This window comes from Typha angustifolia, chromosome 10 (genome assembly GCF_048772165.1).
Source record: "Typha angustifolia cultivar Huaian chromosome 10, ASM4877216v1, whole genome shotgun sequence".
Classification (NCBI taxonomy): Eukaryota; Viridiplantae; Streptophyta; class Magnoliopsida; order Poales; family Typhaceae; genus Typha; species Typha angustifolia.
In genome coordinates this window covers 9472360-9499456 of record NC_133248.1, presented here as the reverse complement: position 1 = coordinate 9499456, position 27097 = coordinate 9472360, and the positions used below count along the sequence as shown (strand labels likewise).

The 27097-nt window shown below is 35.3% G+C and overlaps 1 protein-coding gene across 4 annotated transcripts; it reads right to left on the bottom strand.

Annotated features, from left to right (window-relative positions):
• Window positions 1-748: 748 nt before the first annotated feature.
• Window positions 749-27097, bottom strand: LOC140768122 (sister chromatid cohesion protein PDS5 homolog B). 4 transcript variants are annotated; one of them, XM_073108239.1, is made up of 32 exons: window positions 26875-27097; window positions 25581-25778; window positions 25181-25362; window positions 21313-21433; window positions 20219-20431; window positions 19882-20098; window positions 19656-19801; window positions 19414-19571; window positions 19188-19337; window positions 19070-19118; window positions 17477-17668; window positions 15880-16059; window positions 13561-13703; window positions 12542-12668; window positions 11943-12092; window positions 11749-11823; window positions 9442-9584; window positions 7191-7308; window positions 6318-6452; window positions 6014-6222; window positions 5723-5870; window positions 5499-5639; window positions 5318-5398; window positions 4716-5186; window positions 4568-4635; window positions 4431-4482; window positions 3863-3949; window positions 3750-3778; window positions 2689-2763; window positions 2477-2598; window positions 1130-1221; window positions 749-1043 (listed from the first exon to the last, which is right to left on the bottom strand). In XM_073108239.1, exons 1-32 carry the CDS (start codon window positions 26965-26967, stop codon window positions 1011-1013), a joined length of 4398 nt encoding a protein of 1465 aa, XP_072964340.1. In that variant the 5' UTR covers window positions 26968-27097; the 3' UTR covers window positions 749-1010. The 4 variants fall into 4 exon arrangements, with proteins under 4 accessions (XP_072964340.1, XP_072964342.1, XP_072964341.1 ...); XM_073108241.1 differs by lacking the exons at window positions 25581-25778; window positions 26875-27097 and having other exon boundaries at window positions 21313-21465; window positions 25181-25321; XM_073108240.1 differs by lacking the exons at window positions 25581-25778; window positions 26875-27097 and having other exon boundaries at window positions 21313-21461; window positions 25181-25315.

The window sequence follows — 27097 nt, the reverse complement described above, 5'->3', positions numbered from 1 at the left end:
CCCAAACAACCAGCGACAGAACTTATTTACATGAGTAGACGACGTCTGATGCACATGAATATCACACAGTTATATTAAATAGTATCCTCTAAAATAACGATTTTATTCAACAAGAATCATTGATTCTTGTATTCAGTTCTGGAGATTGAATTGGTAGTAAGTGAGCTTAAGCTTAGGCTAGCGGATCTCGCAGCGAACGATGAGGCTTTTTTTTTTATTCTCCTGTACTTTTAAGTTTTAACGAATAAAAGAGCATTACCTAAGCTAATGCTCTTTCCATCTGAGTATCTAAAATCACTAGCTGATAAATTGATTTATATTGAGTAAAATTCCTGACTCATATAACAATTTTTTCTATACGTGTATCTACCATCCAACGTGGCATCCATGTAGATTAAAACTCATTTACTACTTTAAATAAGTTTAAAACTTACTTATTTGAGACTCATCTGTAAGTGGCACCGATTTATCGGTGAATTTACGGAAACCATAAACTTAAAAGATGCATCAACAAACCCCACTTAGATTTCCCGTCATTGGCATGAATACATTAACATTCCATGCGACAAGCTTCTGTTACAAAACCACCTACTTTGCAAGTTCCATACATCTCTGCCTATCTTATGGTACCTTCAAAATAGAAGTAAAGCATAGGAATGTGTAGGGTGCGTACCACTATCCAAATTTCCACAATGACGGCAATAGTTGAAACAAAAGATAACAGAAAAAGGGAAAGTACACCAGCTGGTACTGGGTTCAAATGTAACCTATCTTTTCTTGCATTGTGCTCTTTATAATATTTACACGAAAAAGAAAAATCATACCGAGCCACTGGAAACAACGGATACCACCAGCCTATGCATAACACACCTTCCACTGTTGTACTCACCTAAACAAACACCCTAGTTTCTCTCAAGAAAAAAAAAATTCTCCTATATTACATTTATATGAGAAGGATATAAATGGTTGTTGAGAGATTGATACAACCATCTTGCTATCGTATCAGGTGTCTATGTCCTTCTTATACGCATACTCCTCCGAACCTGAGACAACATAAATATCATAACCAGATAAATATTGGAAACAATAGCACATCAAGTTGTAGCACATCAAGTTGCATCAAGCATACATTGCCTGTTGTTTCCTTGGCCTCATTTGAAACAGAGCATTGCTGTGCAGTAACTGATGGCAGTGATCTCTTACCCTTAACAAACCCTTTCCCTAGAAGATCAGTAGTTATTGTTGAGTTATCAACTGAAAATGTAACCAGAATAAAAGATTTCCTAAAACAAAGGAAGACAACTTTAAGGTCATAAATCACCCAGCTAACTGATTAGGAAAAAAACAACTAGAATTAACAGGTGTGCTTTCATAATTAAAATAATATCTCCCCCCAGCTACCGTCAGTTCTTTATTACTGACATAACCTTAAACAACCTCGTCCAACCAACAGTAACCTCCTCCCAGACACTATGCTTGGAACTAATTCTATATGGATTTCATTTTGAATAGAATTCAGTTGATTATATTTTGAAATAAAAACTGAAATGAAATCCTCCTGATCTTGATGTTTGGAAGGAAGTAGGAAATCATTTCATTATGTTGGCATGTTGCATTTTCCTATTTACCACTGTCCATCAATAAGAATGTAACCAAATAAGGGTTAGTTTTGAGATTTTATAAAAGTCAAGTGGGAAATAAATTCTGCTTAAATCCAATCTCAAATCATCCAATTTTGTCATACTTACTAAAATCCATCCAACTCCTGAAATCAATTGAAGTCTCACAACTTAATATTCCCAAACAGCAGAATTGGAAAAACTAGAATTCCAGATCATGATAGACTCCCCAGCTTAGAAGCAAGAGGAAGTCTTCATTGTTCCTGATGGACAACAAGCACATCATAGCTAGGAAATTTGGCTTCTTTAAATATGTTCCACAACCACCTGGTGCTGTCTATTGAACAGGAGGCTATTGTCAGTAGAATTAGAGACATTTCCTGAATGGCTGCATCTAATACTACAACGAAAGGCTAACTTCTCGCAACTACCAACTGATTGTGGTTAAGCTGCATTCATTCTTTTCATGTCTAGTTCCATCTTGGTAAAACATCAATAAAAGGATATCATGTTTCCACACTGTTTTTTTTTATACATCTTGGTCTTCCTCTCGTTTCTCCCTGCTCCCTGCCTCCTAAAGGTCTACATACAAGTGCAAATCTTACAAAAGACGCTATCTCAAGTGACCACTTGATACGTGCGAACCTTCCTTGATGATTACCTTACCAAGTTCTGTGATAACAATTTCCATGGCATTTCCTGGTACCATCTGTTGGATTATGTTTATAGTCACTATTGAATGTTCCAAATAATGGAGCAAGTTAGAGATGTGCACAACATGACCAACCCAACATGAAGTTTGGAGCTATTGAAGGCGACTCCTAAAAGAAATGCTTTGTCACGGATATGGAAATTACCTGTAGGTGACAATTTTCTGTTCTTATTCTTTCTTTCGGACAGAATTGATGATCTTTTCTCGATACCACTATGTTCACTATCATCAATCACTTCATGAAGACTACTATTAGTAGAGACAGACCTACAAACAGTTTATTGAACGTTATGGTCAAACTCATATCCAAAGTTGCAGTGGAAAATGACAAGTGACATGGAACAGAACTTTTCCCACCATGTTGTAGAAGACTTCTTATGTAGCAACAGTTCAGGCATGGAACAACCAGATAATGTTTTCCTGTAATTTTTCCTGAAGAAAAATATTACAGATATCACAAAATCAAACCATTGTCATTAGCAAACACGACTAACTATTACACGCAATAGAAAGTTTCTGAAGAATGTCCTAAGCAAATGGAAATTTATCTAATAAATAGTAAAACAAACAGAACAAGCTAAAAAAATAATACCATCAGGAACATACATATTTCAAATAAAATGGCAATAAATGTAAGCAACAAATGGAAATTATTACCATCAAGGGCATATGTAATTCAAATGACATAGCTGCAAGTGCAAGCAATGGGGGACACAGAAAATAAAAAACAGATAAAACTTAGAAAACAAGTATATATAGATAACTGGGAGTACAAACAAGGCATCCATAACTCCAAACCAACTCCAAAAGATAATATTGAACTTGTTTCAAATGTTTAAGTGTTGCCTGATGAAAATATAGCGCACTGTTAATAGTTTCCATTTCTACAGCAGATGCTAGACTGTGATCAAGGAGAAGTGTATAATCAGATAGAGGAAATAAAAAATAGCAACGAACCATTACCTAATAAGTATGAATCAATACTATGGGAGGATTGACTAAATTTTAACAATTGATTTCAACCTGATGCCAAAGAACCAATAAATTGCACCGAATTTACTTCAATTCTTGTATGACTACATAAAGGGTCTTCCAATTCCAAACAGCACCTCCTAGAGTGCCATTTGGTGAAGGGAAAATGAGAGGTTGTTTGTTTCCGTTATGCCTCAATGAGATTTAACATTTTTATATGCCTGGGTTTCCATATCTAGCAAATAGAGATTTCAGAGAATACATTATCTGAAATGATAACATCCACTCTATTTCACTTGGGAAAAAAAATGGAGTGACAATAGTGACCTGATTATTTATAAATCATCAAGTATTAACTGCATCAGACAGAATTCATGTTGAGAAAACAAGAACCAAGATAGAAGGCAGTCATTCAAGGAGAAATTTTCAAGTTCAATGTGGCTCACCGATCTCCAGGTTGAAAGTTGGACTTTTCCTGCATTATATCAATGATGTCATATTAAGCTAACTAACTACAACTTTTCAAACTTCCAAACTATTAAGACAGAAAAATTCATACCTTATCTAGCAATAGTGTATCATCAATCACTTCCCACTTCTCATCTTCTAATCGTAGAAGTTCCAATTCTCCATTATCATACGCAATCTGATAACCATAAAATACCATAAAACAGAATAAATCATGCATTTGCGTCATAAACATAAACAGAAAAACTAGCATTAAGTAGTTTTCAATCATATAGAAGTTTCCTAATCCCTACAACTACTAGTCATCCTCCCATTGAATCATAAAATCATCTAGCTTCGACCGAAACAATTAGATATCCCAATATATTTCAGGTTCCACTAAAATGGTAATTACTCCCCATCCACTCCAAATACCACAGTACATGACGAAAGAGAAATAAAATCAATACATCTAGATATCATTTTGTAGATGAAATAACTCAATAGAAAGGGGAAAAATGCATCTAGAGAGGATGATGCAGGAAAGCAGAGAGCAAAAACAGGCTTGAGATGAAAACATTAGGATATGACCAATCTGTACCAACTTTTCTAGAAAGTAACAATAAGAATGTGCAAAACAAACTGAAAATATGCGAATATAAATCAGTCCAAGATACTACCTTGTGCATGCTATTTTGAGAATCATATGAATCGACAGTACCAGAACTATAACTGCATAAGCCATGAGAGCAATATGTTAAGAGGTAATCCAATAATTCCAACTTAGGCTTTTTTTGTTCTCTAAATGGAACCTTACCAAATATTGATTGGAGACCACAATCTGACACGGTGGCCAACAAGTGCTTCACCTGATTTCCCCAACTCCTTACATGAAAAATTATATCAATAGTTTAATATTGAGCAAGCCAATGATTCAGTCTAGTTTCACAGACAGAAAAGTATACCACACAATCCGTGTCACATTGTCTGCCAGGTTTTGAAGGTTGAACTGGATCAGTGGAAGTACTACTCTTGATAAGATCGTTCTTGTTTTCCACCAGAGAGATGCAGTCTCTAAAATCAGCTTCCTTTACCAAAACCCAAGATTCTGGAGATGACAGCTTTGGACTTGCTGAAGCACAGGATGATAGCTGCTCCTTTTCCAGGTTATAAATAGAATTTTCATGTGTTGACTGTGTGCCCTCATGTACAGAATTCGGGTAAAGCAACTCTTCTGAATCTGGAGTAGCTGATGGCAATTTCTTGTGCTTTTCTTCAGAGGGAATTTTCTGAAGACCTAACTTTTGACGTCTCTTTCCATTATTGCACATAGTATCTTTCTCTCCAAATTGTTTACCTAGTAATGGATCAACTTGCCTTTCCAGGGGCAAGTCATTAGAGGTCCTCTTTGTACTATCCAAGCATGTAATATCCTCCTGATATTAGACATAGTTTAGCTAAAACAAGGAAGCTTTCATCTTATGGGAAAAGCAAGTTAATCACCAAGTGGACAAATAAAAGAATAAAATTAGGAACTTGTAACTTGTTAAGGCTACTAAAAAGCTACCCGTGCAATATAAGACTCATTAGCTTTGATGATTCTCCTCACAAAGTTCTCATCAATAAAACTTTCATTGGGATGAGATTCCTGCATAGTGATTTTTGTACAACAGGACTTAGAACATAAAATGATTATTCAGATGTCTGAAGGAATTTAAACAGCAGAATATGGACTTTAAACTTCTTACTTCTCCACTTCTTGCATCTCGGAAAGCTTTATAGAATGACGATGGCAACAAAACCAAACGAGGAGTATCTGATGACATGTCATAATGCCTATTGAGCGCTTTTACAGTGAGAAAACCAATTTTTGATAGAATATGCAATTTCTGCACCAGGAAGAAATCATGATTTTAGTCAATCAAGTTACAAGCAAAGAAAAAAGTATTTCTCTTAAAGTTGGAAGAGATACAGGAGTCATCTCAGCATTAACAGCATCCTCAGCCTTCTGAACAGCACGGAAGATGCCGAGCAGAAATGATCTGTTCTTTCTGACATCATTCTCATTGCTATTGAAATTATCCAGATTAGCTAATGCTTGCAAGATGACAATGAGTGGTCTGCCAAAATAGACACAAATGAAGGGGAAAAATGAGCAATAACAGAACAAAAACTTTATGGAAGGTAAGCATTCATGCCCCTCTTAAAATGGTACAACCAAAGCTCACATGGCAGATTATTCAAAAGATAACAAGGATAATACCTGCAAAACTCAGCATAAACAACTATATCTCGACAATTTTCAGAAGGGAATTCCCGGGCATGAGCAAGGATATGGATCAAAAACACCACGATATATGCTGGGTGGTTAGTCATTTTGTCTTTATCTTGTCCAGATGTATCCTGAGTAACCTGATGGACCAAGAATTTCCTGCTGTGCTCCTTCAGAAATTCAGTGAGGTACCTCATAGACTGGAACAGTTAGCAGAAGACAACAATGAAGCAGCACTGAATGAGAAAACCAACCAAATGAACATACTTCCACTTGTAAGAAACAAGAAACATACATCAACTCGAACATCTCCAAGGAAGTCTGTTGAAGTCATTGCAAAAGCACAAGCATATCTATTTGGGATGGCTTGGTCCTTCAAGAGATTATGTATTTTGCAAATAAATGACTTTCGAACAATAGATGAAGAATCCTGGGATCCAGACCAAGGCAGAACCATCAAAAAGTTATAATATGCAGTATGCACGAGCATAAAAAAGAATTAAAGTATGAACCATCTTAGGTGTAACCTATTCACTGCCATCCACAAATCTCCCAAAAGAAGGAAATGATGTTCCCCTTGCCAACTTACCTTTCTTAACTAATTATTATGGTCACTACTCCCATTCCAAGAATTGGGTACCAGACAAGCATGCATTACTTTCCAAGAAATGTCTGGAATATTGCTGACATAGACCAATTCAAATGAAACAATCTTAACAGAATAAGCCAAGTAGACTTATTGATGATATAAAATAAAATTTTGATTGGCAGAATTAACTTCCTCTTTAATTGGCTGTATGTCAACCAGGGCCAGGTGACAAAACTTAGCAGACAAGATTTCCTCCATTTTACTTCTTCCACTATGCCATAAACCATAACTTAGGAGATGGTTAGGTGACTGATGCTGGGAAATTGATTGAGCTAAACTTATTCATAGATATACAACTACAAATAATGGGTGCCAAAAGAAACAGATATCATATTACGTTAAAATTACAATTCTATGTAACTAACCATTTCTAACAAAGGGAAGAAGGAATGGCTCCTAACATGATGTGAAATGCAACAGTTCCAAGTGTGGTTTACACATTTTTATCAAATGGAAACTATTGTACCAAAAGAATCAGTTATTCTTGGTTGAATATGGAGTTTGCAGAATTGTCAGTACCCTTGCCCTGTAAATTGTTAAATGAAAAAGCTTAGGTGATATATGTGAATCCCATCTTGTAGCAAGCCGAAGAATAGATTTTCCGGCAACTGTTCTGAGGTGAGCCTTGTCACATTCACTGCACAAAGCAAATTGTCCACAATATGAGTTAATAGAAATAATCATTGAGTTTTTGTTATAAATGGCAAAAAGAAAGGGTGCAAATTATTGACTTTCATCCTGAATCAAACATAATCAAGTTGATAACTTTCAGCAGTTGGGATAACTTGAAGATTATCCACTTTTGGCATGGAATTAGTATCTACAAAGGCATGATATGACCTCATTGAAACCTACAGAGTAGGAGACTGCAATCACTATAAGTACTGTGGGTTGACCAAAATTTAACATTAAATTGTATCTACTGTACAACAAACTTGAAAATAAGGTAAGGCTCATTTGCAGGGAAAAAATCATGCAAGCAACATAGCAGCAAAGATATTGTGCATGTTTAGGGACATTGGCACCTGTTTTCTTTTTTCTACTTTACTCAGCTGTTGTTATTCTGTAAGCAGTATAAACACCCTAATCCCTTTATACTGCCACTAAATTGTGTCAGAGACTCAGAAGCACATATTTTTTCTGTAAAACAAATGAGATACTACTTGGATAACATTATAAGGTAATCCATCTTTACTTGTTGTATCAGCAGATTGTTTCCACCAAAGAGTAGAGTACTCTGAAACAGAAAGTCTAATGTGCCAGATAATTATGTTGGTTACATGAATGCTAATCTTTATTCTGGGAAAGGCCTTTGATGAACCTGAGGGTCATCATACTTCTTAAGTTGTTTCTATAATGTAAATCTTAGTCTTCAACTTTCCTCTACACCACATGAATCAAACACCCTATTAGTGCACCATGTGTTCTCTTTGGGCATCTCCTTAAACAACTTAACATGTAAAAAATGAACAATGTTGTAACTTATCATCCTAAGGAGGCAAACTGTATCAATACATATAACTCCAAGATTAAAGTGATAAACCAGAATTTCAACCATTGGATGTGAAATTGTGATCTACCATTTTTTAACAGGTTTATTTAGTACAAATGATCACAAGTTTTGAAGAACTAACCTAGTTATTAAGTGATCTTTAAAATTAAGATGGTCCACACTGTGCTATGTACTTTAAAAAGTTTGCATCTTTAGGTCCAAGAGGCAAGAAAATAAGATAAACATCCAAAATATTATACGTGATCAAAAGGAGCTAAAAGTCTCATGAATAACCACAGGTTTTGGAGATGTATTTTCTTTATGAATGTTGTGATCCTAGGATAAATGCTCTTTCGCAACATCTACCAGAGAAAAATAGGTAGCCAAATGTATGTTTCATTTATAGACATTGTTGGAACATCCAAGTGTCCAACAGTTTAGATCTTTACGACGTTTGTAGTTAAGTCTTAAACTAGGTTAATTGCATTATACCCCATTTAAAATTTTATAAGCATCAGCATATAGATGTTGGTGTGTATCAGGAAGTCTTCAGTTTTCTGTGTTTGTCTGCATTTTGCATTAGCATGTGTATTTGTAAAAGGCGCACGACCCAACTCAGTTTTACGTGAATGCATGGCAGGTTTCAGGTGCACTGACTAGAGTCCTAATGCAAGCTAAGCCTAGTGCGCATCTGACCCGCTTAACACTAGGAGACACCTTACATACAGATGGGGCAGCTCACCGACCACCTGGCCTTTGGTGGGCATCTTACCATATTTATAAGTTATAACCTTGTTAAGAATGCAAATTTGATTTATAATTGCAAGGCAAGCATTTCTTCATACAATATCATGACCACAAATGAGGTAACATGGAAATAGATTTCCAAATAATACCAAATTTTTGCATAATAAATTTATAAGCTACAGAGATATCACTAAGATTGTCCAAAGACTACTCGAGCAAATTACTTAAAGCTGGAATGTTCACACAAGCAGTCCATACTAAGTAATATCATCTGAAATTCTGTACTTGACTGGAGAATGTGGCAGTTGCTTCCAATCCCTTGTGTCAGCACAGAAAATATTTAATGATCCACTTTAGAAATTCCGGTTCTGATCATAGCATGAGTCAAGTTTGTTCAATAGCCAGAGACATAATGGTCCATTTTTATGACAACAAGAAAAATATTGAGATGATAAATATTGAACCTAACAGTAGGAAAAAATAGAGACAGATTGTCAAGCCATACATGAGATAAACAGAACTTTGGCGCACCTCATAATGATATCCCGGAAGAGGCCTTCTTCAAGAAGTATGTCACAAAGAAAGTCAAAGAAATCCTTAATCTGATTGCGAATGTGAGCGGGAGTTGTTACTCGTGGTAAAAAACTTTTGACAATTGCCTTTAGCCCATAAATCTATAACAAATTATATAATGTTAAAGGAACTTTTAAACTACAAGGTAAAGCCCAATGAAGAAAACATGAAATAGATAATAACAAAGAAAGAAATCCAAAGAAATTGATACATCTATATATAATATGCAAGAAAAGCCTCCTGTTGCACCTAAAAGCAACTTAGTGACAGTAAAGCAAAACTGAACTTAAGGGAATGGTATTACACAAGGTTTCAAAAATCGGTATCGGGATCGGGATCGGCCGTCCGAAAAAACGATATGTATCGGCTGTATCGGCCGCCTATATCGGATCGGACTATTTTAATTAAATAAAATTATAAATATTATTAAAAATGTTGAGAAATTTCTAAAAATTTAGAAAAAATTATAAGAAAATAAGAAATAGTAATTACTCACATATAAAGCCTAAAAGGTAAAAATCTCTTTTTCTCCCTCTCTTCTTTTTTATCCCTCTAACTGTTAGTTTAAAGTATTCATTCTCTCCCACACTCTTTTTTTTTGTCTTTTTCTCTCTCTCTTTCTCACCTTTTTTTTTAAATCTTTCCCTCTCCCTCACTCTCTCTTCCTTTTTTCCTCTCTCTCTCTCTCATACTCTTTTTTTTTAAATCTTTCCCTTTCCCTCACTCTCTCTTCCAGTTTCTCTCTCTCTCATACCCTCTTTTTTTTTTAATCTTTCCCTCTCTCTCTCCCTTTTTCCCTCTCTCTCTCTCTCTCTCTCTCTCTCTCTCTCTCTCTCTCACTCTCCCTTCCTCTTTCTCTCTCTCTCTCTCCCTCTCTCTCTAGCTGCTGCTGACAGCAGTAGTTAGTAGCAGCTGATAGCTACTGCTGTCAGCAAACAGCTGCCTGTAGCAAGCAGCAGGCCGATGGTTTCGGCCTGGATCAGGATCGGCCGAAACTCGAATCCTTGATTTATTACAGATTGATAACTAAAAGCCTCTTGTTGTACCTTGTGGTGGGTGAGGATCAGTTGTTTCTTTTTATATTGCAAATTCGCAACACAAGATAAAATATGGAAACAACCTAATTGCGATAAAACAGTAGCAGAAAGAAAACAAGATATTATGCCCAATATATACAGAATAGCTGCATGATTCCTTTTCATTCATAGATTGCCATAAAAATTGGTACGGCAGGCACATACTGAGTTACCAACCCATCCATGCCAATCCGTCTACACGAACGAGGCTCTGAAAAGGGTTCTGTTGTGACACATGACAACATTTGATTGTCATCCTACATGACAGGTGTCACTACAAGTAAATCAATGATGCCACACAATCATATTTTTAGCAATTACCTCCATGAAAAAGACCAAATTTGTCCTTTCACTAGTTCTAACCAAGGACCTGCTTGGATAAATTGGTAAAATTATTTATAGGAATTTTAAATGTAGGAATTAAGAAGTGCAATGAAAGGAACCTAGACGAGGAGAAGGGGAGGTGGGAATAGGAGAGAGAGGAGGTAGAGGTGGTGGGTGGAGGAAGAGATGGGAGGAGGGGGAGAAGGTAGTGGGTGACGGAGGAGGAGAACAGTGGTGATAGGAGAGGAAGAGACAGGAAAAGAGAGTGAGAGAGAAGGGAGTGTGAGGAAGAGAGTGTTTCTAAATATAAATCAAGAAGGGGTATGCGATTGGTGGGATTGTCTATTGTTTTAATAAAAGAATTGCGTAAAAGTGATTAGTTATAATTTATTAAAATAATAAAGATCCCATTAATTACAATCGCAATTACAATCTAATTATTTCCACGTTTCTTCATTTCTATGCCTCTCTTACACTTGCTACACTCATACAATTGCAAAGGGTAATTTTCCTCCACTAGGCAGAATAACTCACTTGATTCTGGTAGTGTTTCAGTAATTCAGTGAACATGTCAAACATCACAACCAGCTGGACACAAAGGCCAGTCACAATGGGCAAACTTATATTATCTAAAGATTCAAAGTAACCAGAGGATAGTGATTTAATATTTAAGTTCTAAGACAAAGCCAATGAAAAGTGTCAAAGTGGAATGACAATTATATGTGAAAAAAAGGGTTAGGGTAACCCTAGAAATGGAAAAGGGTAAACAGGTGAGAAAAGTAACACTAAAATACCAGTAAGTCCTAGCAAACTATTCTCAATCTTCAACGTATTAAAACGACTTGCTCTTGATTAGTAGTCTCACCATCATTTTGCAAGAGGAGCTGCATACAGACTCCTTACTTCCACTGGAGAACATTTGTTGTTGTCTTGGGAGAACCTGCACAGATATGTTTAAAATTCTTACTTCACCTTTCTTAGAACTTTATTTTTGATGAATCAGAAACATGTTTTTTTTCTTTTTAGGGAAGAACACAACAGTCATAATATAGGGCTTACCTCCACAGAGCGAAAAATCTTCTGGACAACGAAATCTATAATTTGTTGGCCATATGACTCATAGTTTGAAGGAGAGTATTGCAATATGCAAGCTAAAGACTGTAACAGAGCTGGAATATTGTGACCATCATGCAAAGCGTTCACAATTTTCTGCAGGAAAACAGTATATTTGACATAAGAAGATCCGCATAGTTAAGAGAACAAATAATGTTTGTTTGCATGGTAGAATTTTAAAAAAGGAAAAACGAAGAGTATTGGCCAAATTTATTGAAAACTAAGACTGAAACCCTTTGTTCAAGGCCCAAACCAGAAAGATTGCTGGTTTTGACCCTGGTTTCAGTTCATTATAGGGTAAAACCCGATCTGTTTCAGAACAAACTTTCCATTTCCTTCGGGGGGGTCAAAACCAAAAGTAGCCAAAACTGAAACCGAAACTTCAAACTATGAAATTAAGTATGAGAGGAGAGCCAAGGCTATACAAAACTGAAATAATTAGACTGTAATTGCAGTCAAAACTCAAAAAAAAAAGTATTTAAGAATAGAATTTGTGCAAGTAGACCAACAAAATTTCCCACATCAAGTGCCTAATAATTAGTTACCTGACATAAAATGGAAAAGGTGCAATCATTGGAATAATGGAGTAATGACGCAATTGCAGCAACAGCATATTTTGATTCCACACGTGTTCCTTCAAGACATTTTAGCTCCAACAATGGGTAAATATCACTGAGAAATGGAAAGAGTATGAATTATTTAGATGTTACCTTTAAGCCACTGTCTGCTATACTATGTATAAAGCTGATTTACTAAATGTAGCAAAGAATACAGTCAGTAAGGATCCTGCATAGTAGGTTCTACGAAAGATCATCATATGTAAACATTCAGATTTCCCAAAATGAGGGAAGTATCTTGAATTTGGAAATACTAATTTTTTAAGCACAAAATGACATAATGGAATAATCAAATTAGTGCATAAGTACATATCTTTTTCAAATTCCTTCCCATAATATCTCTCAGGAGAATCAGGACAAACAAGCGATTGATGGAAGCATAGTAAGGATAATGTTAATTGAACTACAAAAAAATTTTACAAGTAAGATGCATATCAACAGGAATTAAAAGGAGCAAATATTGATCAAGATGGAAAGAGTAATGATATGCATTTGAGAAGGAAGTTGTCGGAATTTAGCTTACTGCACCCAAACATGAAAAAGTAAATTCACTTATCTCTACGATCCAATTTTCTTAAATTATTATCAATGTTCAAATCTAATGTGCCTAGGGTCTAACTGCCATGTAGAACTAGTATGATATACATTTTTATCAAGATGTACTTGGAAATAAGCATCGCCACGTATTGTTTTAATTCCAACTTCCAAAAGTTTGATCATTCTCCAAGAATTCCTTGATACTGAGCTTATGACTTTCCCAGCAAAGACAAAGAAAACAATGCCCCATACTTCAGTTAACTTTTGAATAAAAAGGAATGTCTTTATTATTCCAAGAGTTCTCAGGAAGATTTGTCAAGCTTCAGCACCAAATGATGGGAAATAAGAAAAACAGAACACAAATAACAGTCAGCAGAAATATTTTGGTAAAGCAATCTAACAGCTTTTACCTGAGATTTATAGACATGTAGGAACCTGCTCTAGCTAAAATCTGGAGGCTCTTTTCATTTGTCAAAATAGACTCCTGTGAGAATATCTTCACCATGTACTCCTCTGAACCCCCCAGCAATGACGGGAACATGGTCAAAACTACCTACAGAGAAGTCAGCACACTCAAATAAATACATGGAAATCTAAAGTAACCATTTACAATGACATTGTAGAACACAATGAGAGAAGACAAAAGCAGTTCACAAAAGAGCCCACATATGAAATATCTCATTAAGCCCAAGAACAAGAAATTTCTTTTTAATGTAATGGATCATTCATTGTCACACAACAATATCTCCGTGTAAAACAATTTCAGACAAGCCAAATCTGATATTCAGCACAACTTCTGTTGATCAGATTTGCATTACTTGTACTTATACTCCATGACGTGCCATTAGGTGGAACATGCAGGAGTATTCCACCTCATGAGGAGGTGATACTATCGTATAATAAGTTGAAAATCCTTGACTAAAATTTATATTCCAAGCAGAGGAGAGAGAGAGAAAGAGAGATATCCTCAGTTCTCACTCTAGGAATCCTATTTTATTTAGAAGAGAGAGAGATCTTCATCCTTCTATGAATTTTACTCCAAGAAGGAGAGAGGATTTTAACATTTTAAGATTACAAATAGATCATCAAAGGCTGTTGAAAGGTGTCTTGGAGGCCAATAGATGGTGCATGCTTGCTAAAGGTAGCTTAGAGGCCCAAGGCATAGAGCTCCGTGAAGGTGACAAATCCATAAAGGTTCACGTAAAGGCTTGTATGAATGCAGAAGGAGCCGATCTCATGATTTTTGTGACTTCATCCTACTTTGCAAGATGGAGGATTCCACGTGCTCACATGGATGAGACAAGCACATTAAAACTTCCAATGCTCAGAGAGTTTCTGGAGAGAAACTTTCTTCAGAATTTTGTGAATATTTTGGTAAAGAGTGCATGAAGTTTTGTGAACTGGTTTTGATTGGCACAGGATCTAATGATCGATCCTGTGGTTCTTCTTTAATTAAGGGTTTTCACTGTAAATCTTCTGTTTTCTTTTTTTCTTTTACAACTCATTCATTGTTTACATGCTTCTTATCATGTGGTATCCAGCTATGCAAAAAATAACCAAATTGGGATAGCGTAGATGCGACCTAGGCATCCATATTAGCATTTTATATAATATTTTGTTTGTGTAGAATATTCTTTCTTCACTCTCACCCATATCTTTTAAACCCACTATTTCAACCATATCTAAAATATCAGGTTTAACTTGCAGAAAATAAATAGGCCTGCCCGGATTCAACTTAGTTGTACTGATGGTTTATGACTCTACATGAACCTCTTATCATGCTTATATATAATCAACACAGTAAGATGCTAAGAGTGATGTGTACAACGTATAACTCAACAGACAACAACACAGTGATTCTTGTGCGAAATGCAAGAAAAGTATCAAAAGAAAGTGGAAGGAATTCACCAGAATAGCTATAGCCAAATATTATTTGTGGGAAGAACGAGCAACCAGACTCATGGTAAGCACAACATTGTATTAAAGCTGTACACTTCAGAAGATGAAAAATGCTCAAGGCAAAATAGTGACTGACAAGAATATGCCACCAGAACTTGTAGAAGCAATTGCAAGGCCAGAAGGTATTCAACAGAGCTTTTGCCTTTTAGTTCATAGGGATAGTAAAAATAGCCTGACATCTATCGATATCTAAAAGAAGTAAAGAATGAGTGATGAATCCATGAGCTGTGCATTTCAAATCTAATTTTGGACGCTCTTTCATTCAACTAATGTAAACCGTGAAGAAGGCTGACAAAAGGTTCTTTTGCACATGGTCTAAAGATAAAGATTGAAGCAATGACTTATCAGCATACAGATGCTAAAAGCCTAAAGCCATGCATTTAGGTCAAAAAACACAAAGAACTTGTCTGCCCAAACAAATGAAAGAGCTGGATAGGAAGAGGATTTACTTGATAAAAAAAATGCTAGCAACATAATAACATTAGGTGGCAAGCATGACATATAGTACGACTAAAAATTCCTACTATTTCTTATGAGCCAATTTACACAATCACTAACTGGTTCTGATATGCCCAAATGCAGTTGGCAAACCATAGTATGGAATATCCACAAGAGCAAAAGATATCAGAAAATGCATCCTTACAACAATTTCCTTCAATTGAGGAAGAAACTATACATGTGAATATTTTATGAAATATTAACAGCAAAAGAGTGAATGAGAGAGAAAGTCGTTCATTTGGAAAGAAGGGGGTAAAGTATGTAACACTTACAAGTAGAAGATCGATGGAAGACTGCATATACTTATTTCCACCATTCTTCCAGGAGGTAACATTCTCCAGAATATTACGAACTATTTCTGCACTAAATATTGTATAAGAACATTTTGAAGACAGTACTCTGAAAAAATTGTAATTTGGATGTTTATTTCCAATCCTCTTGAGAAACGAATCCTAAAAGTTTGATGAGACACAATTAGAAATTTTGAATGAAAACAATAAAAAGTAAGAAGTTTGAGTGAGCAGAAAACAAACATCAACTTAATCGTCAAGCAGCAGTTTCAACTTTCAAGTGAAATTACAAAAATAAGTGACCAAGAACATATCTTATGCATTTTCTCCAACTGTAAAGATCTTGACAAAGATTACCTTATAAGTTTTTCTCCAATTATCTAGTCCAAAATGCAACCGTTTTTTTACTTTTCATGATGAAAGTCACTGAATTGCCTTGATTCAACAAACTAGTTCACCTACACTGGATAAATTAATCCCCATACATATCCACCCTTTTCTTTCCTTACAGTTTAAACTACATAATAAATTTATGTAGATTTAATTAGTTTGTTAGACAAGTGAATCTGCTCTGTGATTACTGCAGTTCCCTGAGCTACTTTTCTGTCGACCTTATACCTCTGAGCTGCTCCGTTACTCTGTGCCTCAAACTCAAGAAAACATGATGTTTGCATGAGAACTGGAAAACAAAACATAGTTCAACCCTCCAGTGATTGCAATAATTTGAGTCATTGAACAGTGCACTGATTTATCAGTTACTTTATACATCTTCTTGATGAAGCAAAGCCCACATAAGCTGAAGATCTACTGCAGGTTGATCCCAGTATATGGTCAACTTGTAGGAACACTTGGGATGATCACAGAAGAGCATCCAGTGATTTCTAAACCAAGATTGCTCAAAACTCATGGAGGGAAAAGTAAAAGCTTACTTAATAAGAAAAAAAACTTCCAGAACTGAAAGTAACATCTTTAAGAGGTTCACTAGAGAAACATATAAAGGGAAAATTTTCTAACAGGTAATAATTGCATCAAAAATGTAATGAAAAAAGGGACTTTTACATAATTCCCACTAAAATTTTTTCAAATATCACAACTGCCATTACATTCTTTACAATATCATAATTGCCACTAAAATCATTGGGTTATTTCAAAAATGTCATTCCTTCAGTTAAATTCAAATAATCACAATTAAAATTGAACTTAGATTATGAAAAAAAAAAAAATCTTTCCCTTGTATAGATTGTTTAAAATGGTTCGACAATTATCTATGCTAACCAATATCATAGCACAAGAAAAAGGAAATCTTATTTATGCAAGAAAAATATCAGTGACAAATATTTCACTCTAAACTTCAAAAAAGAAGTGTATTTTGACCGTTACATACATTAACTGTATCAGCTACCTGTTATGAATATTCATTCAATAACAAACCATAATGACAATTCTAAACGGTCAAATGATTTTAGTGGCAATTACGATACTTCAAAGAATATAGTGGCACTTGTGATATTTTAGAAGTTTTCCACATGGCAATTAGGTAAAAACCCATGTTCGATCTAGAATAGGCAAGAGAGTTTACTCGGACGGATTGGGCGGTTGCAAAAGGAGTGCTGTCCTTGTTTAATTCTTGCAAAGCTTTAAATATATTATTATCTTTCATCTGGTGCAAGTTTTGGAAGCTTTCCTCAGCTTTAGAAGAGTCTACAAAGGAAGCTGACATCTTCACGAAAGATGCCAAAATTTTCTTGCGCATTTCTTCTGAAGAATTCTCCTGCAGGATGCGTTTAAGTAAATAGTGTTCCAGTGAAAAGAAAAGCAGGGAGTTCCCAAACTAAACCAAAAGGTCATTAGAAAGAATTAGGTAAACACAAAATATGGAAGTAATTAATTAAAAGTTAGAACTTAGAAGAATCAAGCATATTTTATAGTTATATGGACCATTAACTTTCAACATGTTTAACAAATGACATAAAAACTTAAAACATAAACCACAGTGAATGCTTAAACATGTTACCCAAAGCAAGATAAAGAAAAAAAAATCATGCTTTGTAATAGAAGCATATATTGCCAGCAGTTTTTAAAGTATTAACATCCTACCGAGGAGAAACAAGATAGTGTAATTAGATTAGTCAGAAATAGAGGTGTAAATTAGCCGAGCTTGAGCGAGCTGATGTTACCTCAGCTATGCTCGATATTGGAGATGTCTAGCACGGCTCGAGCTTGAGACGAGCCAACTAATGTGGGCTCGAGCTTGGCTTGCCCAAGTATTGAGCTGGCTCGATTTTCAACAAAAAAATTATAATATTTACTTCATAGCTACAATAATTGTAAGAGATAGGTAGATAAAAAGACTATTCTTATTTCTTAGTTTCCCAATGTGGGACTTAACATGACCCAACTAATTTAAAAAATTAATTCTTTTACATTGTAAAACCTAGGGTTCGAGTTGAATGGCATAACCAACTACACTACAGGACATTATTCTAAATTACGAAACAGAAAACATATATTATATTATATTAAAAAAAAAAAAAAAAAAATATATATATATATATATATATATATATATATATATATCGAGCTAATTTGAGCGAGCTCGAGCATGCTAAGTCTAGTTTGGCTATGCTGGATTTTTATTTCGAGCCAAAAAAATCTGAGCTCACGAGCCTTGCAAGCCAACAAGCTATTTTGACAGCCCAAGTCAGCAACATAAAATAAAAATAGTATCAAGTATTCAATTAAAAGAAGTTAATTATGTTTACTAGAGGCAAACAAATACTCTACTGCTAATCAAAATGGTAATGCCATACCAATAGTGAAATGATATATAAAAAACTAAACATTAAGAAGTACTAGTCACAATTGCAGTTTCTTAATTAATAAACGCCTTTGTCACTTCAACTGATCCAGAACAACTGGTGGAAGAGCTTTTCTCTCAGCATGCTTGAGGGCTTCAATTTTGATGAGTAGTACTGTTCTCCAGGATCAAACATATATGAATCACAGAAAGTGCCAAAATAGATTAGCTGATTATATCAGTGCAGATACTACATACAATCATCCAATAAAGAATGAAAAGAAACAACAAGACATTTTAAACCAGCTTAATAAGTTTTAGACATATGTACCGTTACCATTTCTTCTAATACCTACAGATGAAAAAATAAGGTACCTTTTCTTTCACTCTCAGAGTTAAATATTCCTGCAGTTCTATCTGTAACCTGAAAGAATCAATCATCAGAAGAATGATTTCACAGTCAAGTCAAAATAGGACATATAAGGATTGGTACCTTCTTTTCTGAGACAGGATAGAGTTTAAAGCTTTACTATGAGGCAACTTGAAAAATGAGAAGAAAGCTATCCAGTGGCTTGTTCTATCCTTCAAAGAAAGTGATGATGGGAAGATCTCCTCTGCAAGCACAAGCTCCATATTTTGTGGCCTATGACAATACATTCAAGGTCAGGGCAATGTGTCTATAGATCCTACTTAACAAGTCCAGAAGAATATAGTCTGACCTAAATGCCTCACAGTCTTTGTCAAAACAAAGAATTAATATTTTACATGGAATTTGTTCGTAGTGGTCATTTATTGTTATAATTCCCTTGGCACACTGATCACAGTAATCCCGGTAAAGCTCCAATAAATTTTGCATTACATTCTTCCTCACAGAGACCTGAAAAAAAAAATTTGATGAGTCATCAAAGAGAAGAATTTACTTCAAGGAAACATCAAATAAATTCTCTAATATGCTTTTCACCTTCTTGTCACGTAGCCTCTCTACTGCATGTAATACAACTTCAGATGGAAAACATGCTAAGTTTGATTTTGCCAGATCACACACTGCAATAACAGCTTGAGTTCTCACTTTGTCATCAAAATCTAATAGCCTTCCTTCAAGAGCAGCTGCCAGATTACAAAATATACATTAAAAAAAGAGACTCAACCATTGAGAGCAGAAAATCAGCTGATAAAGTTGTTCCTACCAAGAATATCATGAGCTTCGTTTCCAGAGGGTAAGGCTGTATAGCATGCTTTAGCACATTCTATTGCAGCCATTCTTACTTCAGTAGACTTGTCCGAAAACCTTTTCAGGAACTCTACAAAGACTGAGCGGTACTCTTGACCGAAATGAAGCTTAGAGAGGGTAAGAAGTTTGCCGATCAAATGAACAGCCTTCAGACGAACATCCACCTGATCAGTCTGCCAGCAGAGAAGTTTACTAGGATCAGGCAAGAATAACACATCATAAAGTTCTCAGAGATCTGACAAACAAAAGAGCAAATGACACGGAAGTAAAACACTAATAAGAGAATGGCATACTAGTAGTTCATGAGTCATATTTGGGATGACAGCAAAAAGAATCTGGGGAGAACACTGAAATATTTCCAAAATAATTTCATGGTATGACTTTTTAAGCTCATCTTTGGACCCATCCCTGTTTAAAATACAACATGTCAAAAGACCACGAATTGAGGGCTCCAACTTCCTAGCGCAATTTTGAATAATAAGAACAGCAAGCTTGAAAGATGCCCCCTGCAGATAATCGGCTAGATATAATTAGCTTACCAAGACAATTTCCTGAATGCTTCAAACAAGTTTAATATAAAAAATAAAAATTATCAACTTTGTCTTTCTAATATCAAAAGAAAGTCTGTTGTTCTATTATCGAGAAACTGATTATCAGTGACCATTGAAACAACGAAACAATGTCCCTATAAACTTAGGTAAGAGCACTGAAAGCCATTACTCATTAAGCCCTCACACAGTAGTTTCAATAATATAAATCATCTTAAGCCAAGATGCTTAATTCAAGCCTAGGCTTCATTTATTCATAATCTTAGGTTGAGCTAGCTCTTAAAGTACCTCCAATATTTATTTCTCTAGCATGGTTTATTGCTTTGAAATGAGCTTGAGCCTGGCATGCTTTGTAAGAAAATGCAGCAAACGAATCAACCATATACCAAAATTGATCTCTTCATAAATAGATATTTGCCATACAAATGGGGATATCCATTTTTTACTTTTTACTATATTTCAGTTTGGTTATGCCAGTTGAAATAACCAACTTCATTGAGAAAACTTACATAAAATCTTGTGTCATATTTTAGCAAGGATGGTCGTGCCGGTCAGCATGGCCGCATGCCGAGCCACCCCAATCTCTGTGCCAATGTGGAGCTCTTTTTTTCAATTTTTTTCTATTTTCATCAATTATCATCAAATCAATTTTACTCATTTTTTTAACAATCATGATATGACATATTTTTCTTATATCCATTAATCATCATCAATCAATTTTAGTCATTTTACTAAACAATATTAACTATTAAGAATATCTTCTTTAAAGCAAAAAATATGTTGATTAACACATAAAGGAAAGTACTCTAAATTACAAAAGAAACATCAAAAGAATGCACCTTATCCTCTTTTACAAGATTCAATAAAATCACATCAAGAAGAGGTCGGGTAACTTTCTCCTCTAGAATATGTGCCATAATCGACAGCATAGCCTGAAAAAGACTTTGTTGATGCCCCAGTCTAGAACCAAAGATGTTTCATCAGTAACCTAGCTAAACAAGATATAGTGTTATGAACAAGATAAAGATAAGAGACAAATGCAAACCAGAAGAGCAAAATTGAGGAAGAAAATTCATCCACTTGAGTATAAAGTTAGAGAAAGCACAATTCAAGGCAGAAAAAGAAACTACATAATGAAGATATTTTGCAAGCAATTGATTTAGAAAATGTCAACAAAAAGCCAGAAGGGTAACTGTATATCCACTATCTTTCTGATAGACTTGAGGCATCAATAAATTGCCATATTTTGTACAATAATTCTAGACCCTATCAATTAACTGATCCACAGTATAGATAATGATGAGTATAGAAAATAAGATCCTAAAAAGGTCTTCTATCAAGGGTCACTTGCCATTATCTCGTATTTTTTATTATTTCATAATATATTTGTAAGAACTAAAAAAAAAGTGCGCACGTACAGCCCCTCCAACCCCCTTTTACTCCAAATCAAGTCAGATCTTAAATAAAAAATTGAAACCTACCCTATAAATCAAAACTCTAACTCTATTCTTTTCCCCTTACGTTGTTTTCTCTCTTTCTTTCCTGTCGGAGCACCCACTATTGAATTGGAGCGTCAGAACACTGCCGAAGCGATCGGAGACCACTCTACGACTCACCAGTCAGTCCTCTCCCACCCTTCATATTTAATTTAAAATTTAATAGAACAAAATAGAAATACCTTTTTTGGTTGATGTAGCGTCGTGGGTGAATCAAGTAGGCCAGCGACTTCAGGTCGCTGACGCTCGTGTGCCAAAGCTTCACATCGTTGGCCTCGTGTCGTAAGTGCACTTTTTTTTAGCTCTAGTGGCTCGGTTTGTTGTAGAAACAGATTCAATGGCCGCTGGCCATGGAATAGGGTTGTCGGTTGACAACGGTGTCTTCTTATCCACCTAGTGTGGTCAGCATGGTCGCGAGGTGGTGTAAATGTCTTTGGCGTGGCCTTTGAAACATTCCTCCCCTTCCTCTTCTTCGTCGAGAAAGAAGTGTTCGGTTGGGATCTTTTGATCTTAACCCGTATTGGGTTTGTTTAAACCTGATCAATTTGGGTTTCAGGTTCAGATCTGGATTTCGAATCCAAGAATGACCTGACCCGACTAACTAAATGTTAGTTGGGCTACAACTAGCAACCCTATTCATTTAGTTCGCTTTGGGCTTGGGCCTAACCGATTTTTGAGTATGTGTGGGCTGCGGTTGGCCCGCAGCCCAACCCAACCAAGTGGGCTTTATTTAGCCTATTTGAGCAATTTAATTAATTTTAGATTTTAGAAATCATAATATTGATTAAATTAAAATATGTTTAAAGGTGATGATTTTTCCAAACACGTGGACTAAATATTTCAGTCAATTCACATAGATTCATGTGAGTGAGTTCACTCACATATTTATTCGTCTTGTATTTCGTGTTTTTTTTTAATCAGATTACACATTTCTCTTTGTACAAATAAAGTATCATATTTTTATACGCAATTTAGTTAATATATTTCTGTGTGCAAAATATATGACTCAATGCATTGCTACATTTCGTGCAAAACAGCAATTTTAATAACCAAGAAAATTAGTGGAAAAATATAATCAATATTTAGTATGATTTAGAAAACAGTCCTGGTATAGATCAATTGCGACTTTTCATGGTTACTCAAGTCTAATTGAAAGTCTAGGAAAAGCCATATTTTAGATCATTGTAGTGAGTTTCTTACGTAACTCTGACGGAGTTAGGAAACAATCCCAGGTTAGATCGAAAGACTTTCTACGGTAACTTTAATATCTCTCAACAGTTAGTGGAAAAGATATGGTGAGTTTATTACATAGTAACACCTCCTAGTGACCTTTAGAAAAAGAGACAGAGTACGTTTATCACATAGTGATACCTTTTGGTAACCCTAACTTGATCAACTATAAGAAAAAGACTCAAACGTCACCTTGAGAAGACTTCTAATTGATATGGATCCTCAAGGCATTGACCTAATTGAGATATATGCATTATTAATATTGAGAGAATTTTAGCATATTGATACAAAGCATGCTATGAGTTATTATTTATGTTATTTTTACTTGTGTTGTTATTATTACTATTGTTATAAAAATGTTTAATGAAATTGTCATTTTATATCACTAGACTTGAACTTATTTAAAGTTACGAATTTTGAATTTATTTGGCTTTTGAATAGATTCCACTCATTGAACTATAGTTATTGGCTCACGGAATTCCCCTTCTAACATTTCAAGTTTGGGTTAACATGACGACTGAGCGAGATGCATCGGAACCCCACCTCTACTTAGGTTATATCCTTATTATCTTTCAGTTATACTGGTCTTTATATTTTAAATTATCTGTTAAATCAGTTCAGTTGGAGACACATTAGTAGTGACATTTATTATTTTTGGATTAAATTTATTGTAGTTAGATTTTCATATTAATTGTTGTCTTTGTGGACTTAGATAATTAATTTAAGCTTCATGTATTTCAAATATATTGAAGTACATAGCTGATCATGATTTTGACTTTGAGTCATGATAATATTCCTCGTCGTTCACTTCCAAGAATAGGAATATACAACCTCCAGGCCGTCACTCTACTATCAATGCATGCAATGATTTCAACAAAAAAAAAGGTGAGCATGTATCGAGTGTTCACTATTTATGAAATAAACAAACTGCTTCCACACCCTATGAATTACTTATGAATGACATCAAAATCTCCTTGTGATCTCAGCATGAAGAAAAAACAACCATTTTGTTTTTTCCATGCAAAAAGGCTGATACAATAACCCTTTGATAGTCCGCAAAAATTTCAGTTATATCTGCATTATGTATTTGCACACTTCAAGGATACATTTGACAAAGTAATATTTTAGATAAGAATTGAAAAAGAAAGAAAGAAAAACACAATAATGGCCGTTTATAAATAAACATCAACTATAGCAAGTACGAAGTATAATAGTCACCTTGATAATAGCCTGAAATTGAGTCACAATCATGGATAACTTATTATATAGTTACAACTATGATGCATTACATTTGTCCAAATTGTTTTTGTTTTTCAATGTTTTCCTAGATTCCTTTTTTTTTTTTGTCCAAAGCTTGAAAACCAATTGCTATTTCTTAAGTCCTCAATCCAAGCTTCTAAATTCTAAACAAAATACCTACCAATCAGATTGACTATGACATGGCATCTGATGTTTTTAGGAAAAATACAGCAAGCTCACCGTGTCCTTATATTCCTTATTGCACCAGAGTCAACAAAGAAAAAAATCCTACAGTAATGATGCTCTTCTTTTGATTAGAAAGAATTATGATGAAGATAGTGACAAATTTCGATCTATAGTTCTATACCACATGAGAATCGATGTATAAGTCCCTCTTGGAGCACTAAATGGACAGTTGTAATTTTCCAGAATAGGCAATTTTACTTCTTTCATAATGGATGAAGCCTGTGTTGCGAACCTTATAGCACCAAGCCACCTATATATATATATATATAAATATATGAGACTGAGCTTTCATCAATCCTCAATAAGCTAACATGAGAAATAAATCAAAGAAAAATGTAATTACTTCATATTTTCATCTAAAGGTAATTTTAAGTAGAAGAGATGTATGGTATAGAAAATAATAACTAAAAGAAAGTATATTGACTTTCTCAAAGGTTGACTGGTCTCAAATAGTATAATGAGAAGGCAAATAGAGTTAAGTGATGCAAAGTCTTACTTTGCAACAGAAAAGAAGACCCTAAACATATCGAGGACCAAATCTTCGCAACCGATGTCAAGCATAATTACAGAGCATTTAAGAGCAGCAACATTCTCCAATATTTTCATCCTCCTTGGAAGATATGGACTCTCAGTATCAGCAAGCTCCACAAAGGTACTGATAATAAGTCTAAAAATATCCTGCAAATTAGATGCAAAAGAGTATTAATTACAAAAGAACATTTTGTTCATACTTTAAAGTTGAGCTATAAGAGAAAACTTTCACTTTATTTTCCACCTAACAAGTTACTTTTATGTTGCACATAATACTGAACAGCAGAATGCAATCAGAGTTGAGAATGTAAAGACAAATAATTATAGGAAAGGACACAGCATTACTGTCAGCAGAATTTGTTTACCTTAAATATTTCATCACTGAAAGGAGGATTAGGTGCAAGAACCCTCATAATCTCACTGAAACATACAGCAACTAATAGTTTAACATCTTTATCCTTATGGTGGAGCAAGCTGTGTTGGACCAGAGACTTGTTTAGAGGACATAATGTCGTCTGTAAAGAAGAAGATTGGCACAATTCGCATAAAGCACTTTCAGCTCGCTGGAAATAAGAATCAGAAGAAAGTTAGTTTATCGTAGTATCTTTGGGTCAAGATGCTGCATAAATCTCTCAAAAACATCAAGAAATAACAATGAAAGCACAAGTTCTTGCAGCAGCAATGTGGAAATAGTGCTACGGGTCCTCTACAAGGCCCTCTATGACGAGGATCTCCTGAGTGGGGCAAGAGAGAAAGGCATGAGAAGGTGGTGGGTGTTAGTGGGAGCAAGAGTGTAGTATATAAGAAGGTGGTGGCTACAATATTTGAAACAATAACCTTGCCATATAGAGATCCTAATCACAGGCAGAATTTAAAGGATGTTATAAAGGACCATTCAATATTACAAGAAGAAAAGGGCTACAATTCATATAAAATTCGACAAAAATGGTGGTGATCAATAAGACATGAAAGTAGCAAAAGAATATGATGAGTTGATTTAGCCTAGGTATCACCCTAATTCTGGATTGTTTATCAAACCTTTAAAAATTCAGACCAGTGTATTTTTCTTCCATCTATTACTCTCTTTAGGAAGTAATCGCCAGTAATCTGTCCACAAACGGCCAACTCTGCAAACTGTATCTTACCGAATCACGAATGTGAATAGGCTCAAGCATACAGCAATCTGAACAATTTAGATCAATAGCCTTAGTTACTCATCACTTCTCTGAGAGAAGCAACTCCAAGAGACTGGTCACTTCCAATCGGAAACCACCTCTGGAATCAATTGCATTACCGGTTCTTATCACAAGCCCACACATGCTGCTATTCCACTTCAAAACCAAAATACAGCACCAAGAGACGTTTCATCCCATATTGCAGCATCACCTCTTGAATGCTTACATTCCAAACTTAACCTGCATGTACTAATCTCAGCTCCATCGCCCCTCAAATTCCCAGGCACCCAATCTAACTAACATCAATACTCGCTATTCTAATCCAAGATCCACGAAAAACCAAGAGACCACAAAGAAAATAGAAAAAAATTGCCTAAAAAGAGAACCGATCGCCCCGGTCATTGTAATTAACTAGAGAAATCAAGAACACCACATCGGATCAAGAAATGGTTATGGTTGATCGGGTTTGATTAATCAATAATACCTTGAGAAGCTTCACGAGAGCGTCTTTGTTGAGGCGGGACTGGGCGAGGAGCTTCCCGACCTCCTCTACTACTCGCTCGGGGCGATCGGCCATGGCGATGGATTGAGATGGAGGCCCCTATGGCTGTCGAGAAGGTTCTCGGACCCTAAGCGGTTTCGCCGGCGCAGGGAGAACGGCTTCTTGTTCAATGAGGCAGTCAGTGACTCCCCTTGGCCTTGATGTG

Coding starts and splice junctions, on each gene's coding strand:
- LOC140768122 (XM_073108239.1), bottom strand. CDS start 26,967: ATGGCCGATCGCCCCGAGCGAGTAGTAGAGGAGGTCGGGAAGCTCCTC. Junction 17,669..19,069: donor CTCTGAGAGTGAAAGAAAAG/GTACCTTATTTT, acceptor CGCATCCTGCAG/GAGAATTCTTCAGAAGAAAT. Junction 4,636..4,715: donor AATGTGACACGGATTGTGTG/GTATACTTTTCT, acceptor TTTTCATGTAAG/GAGTTGGGGAAATCAGGTGA.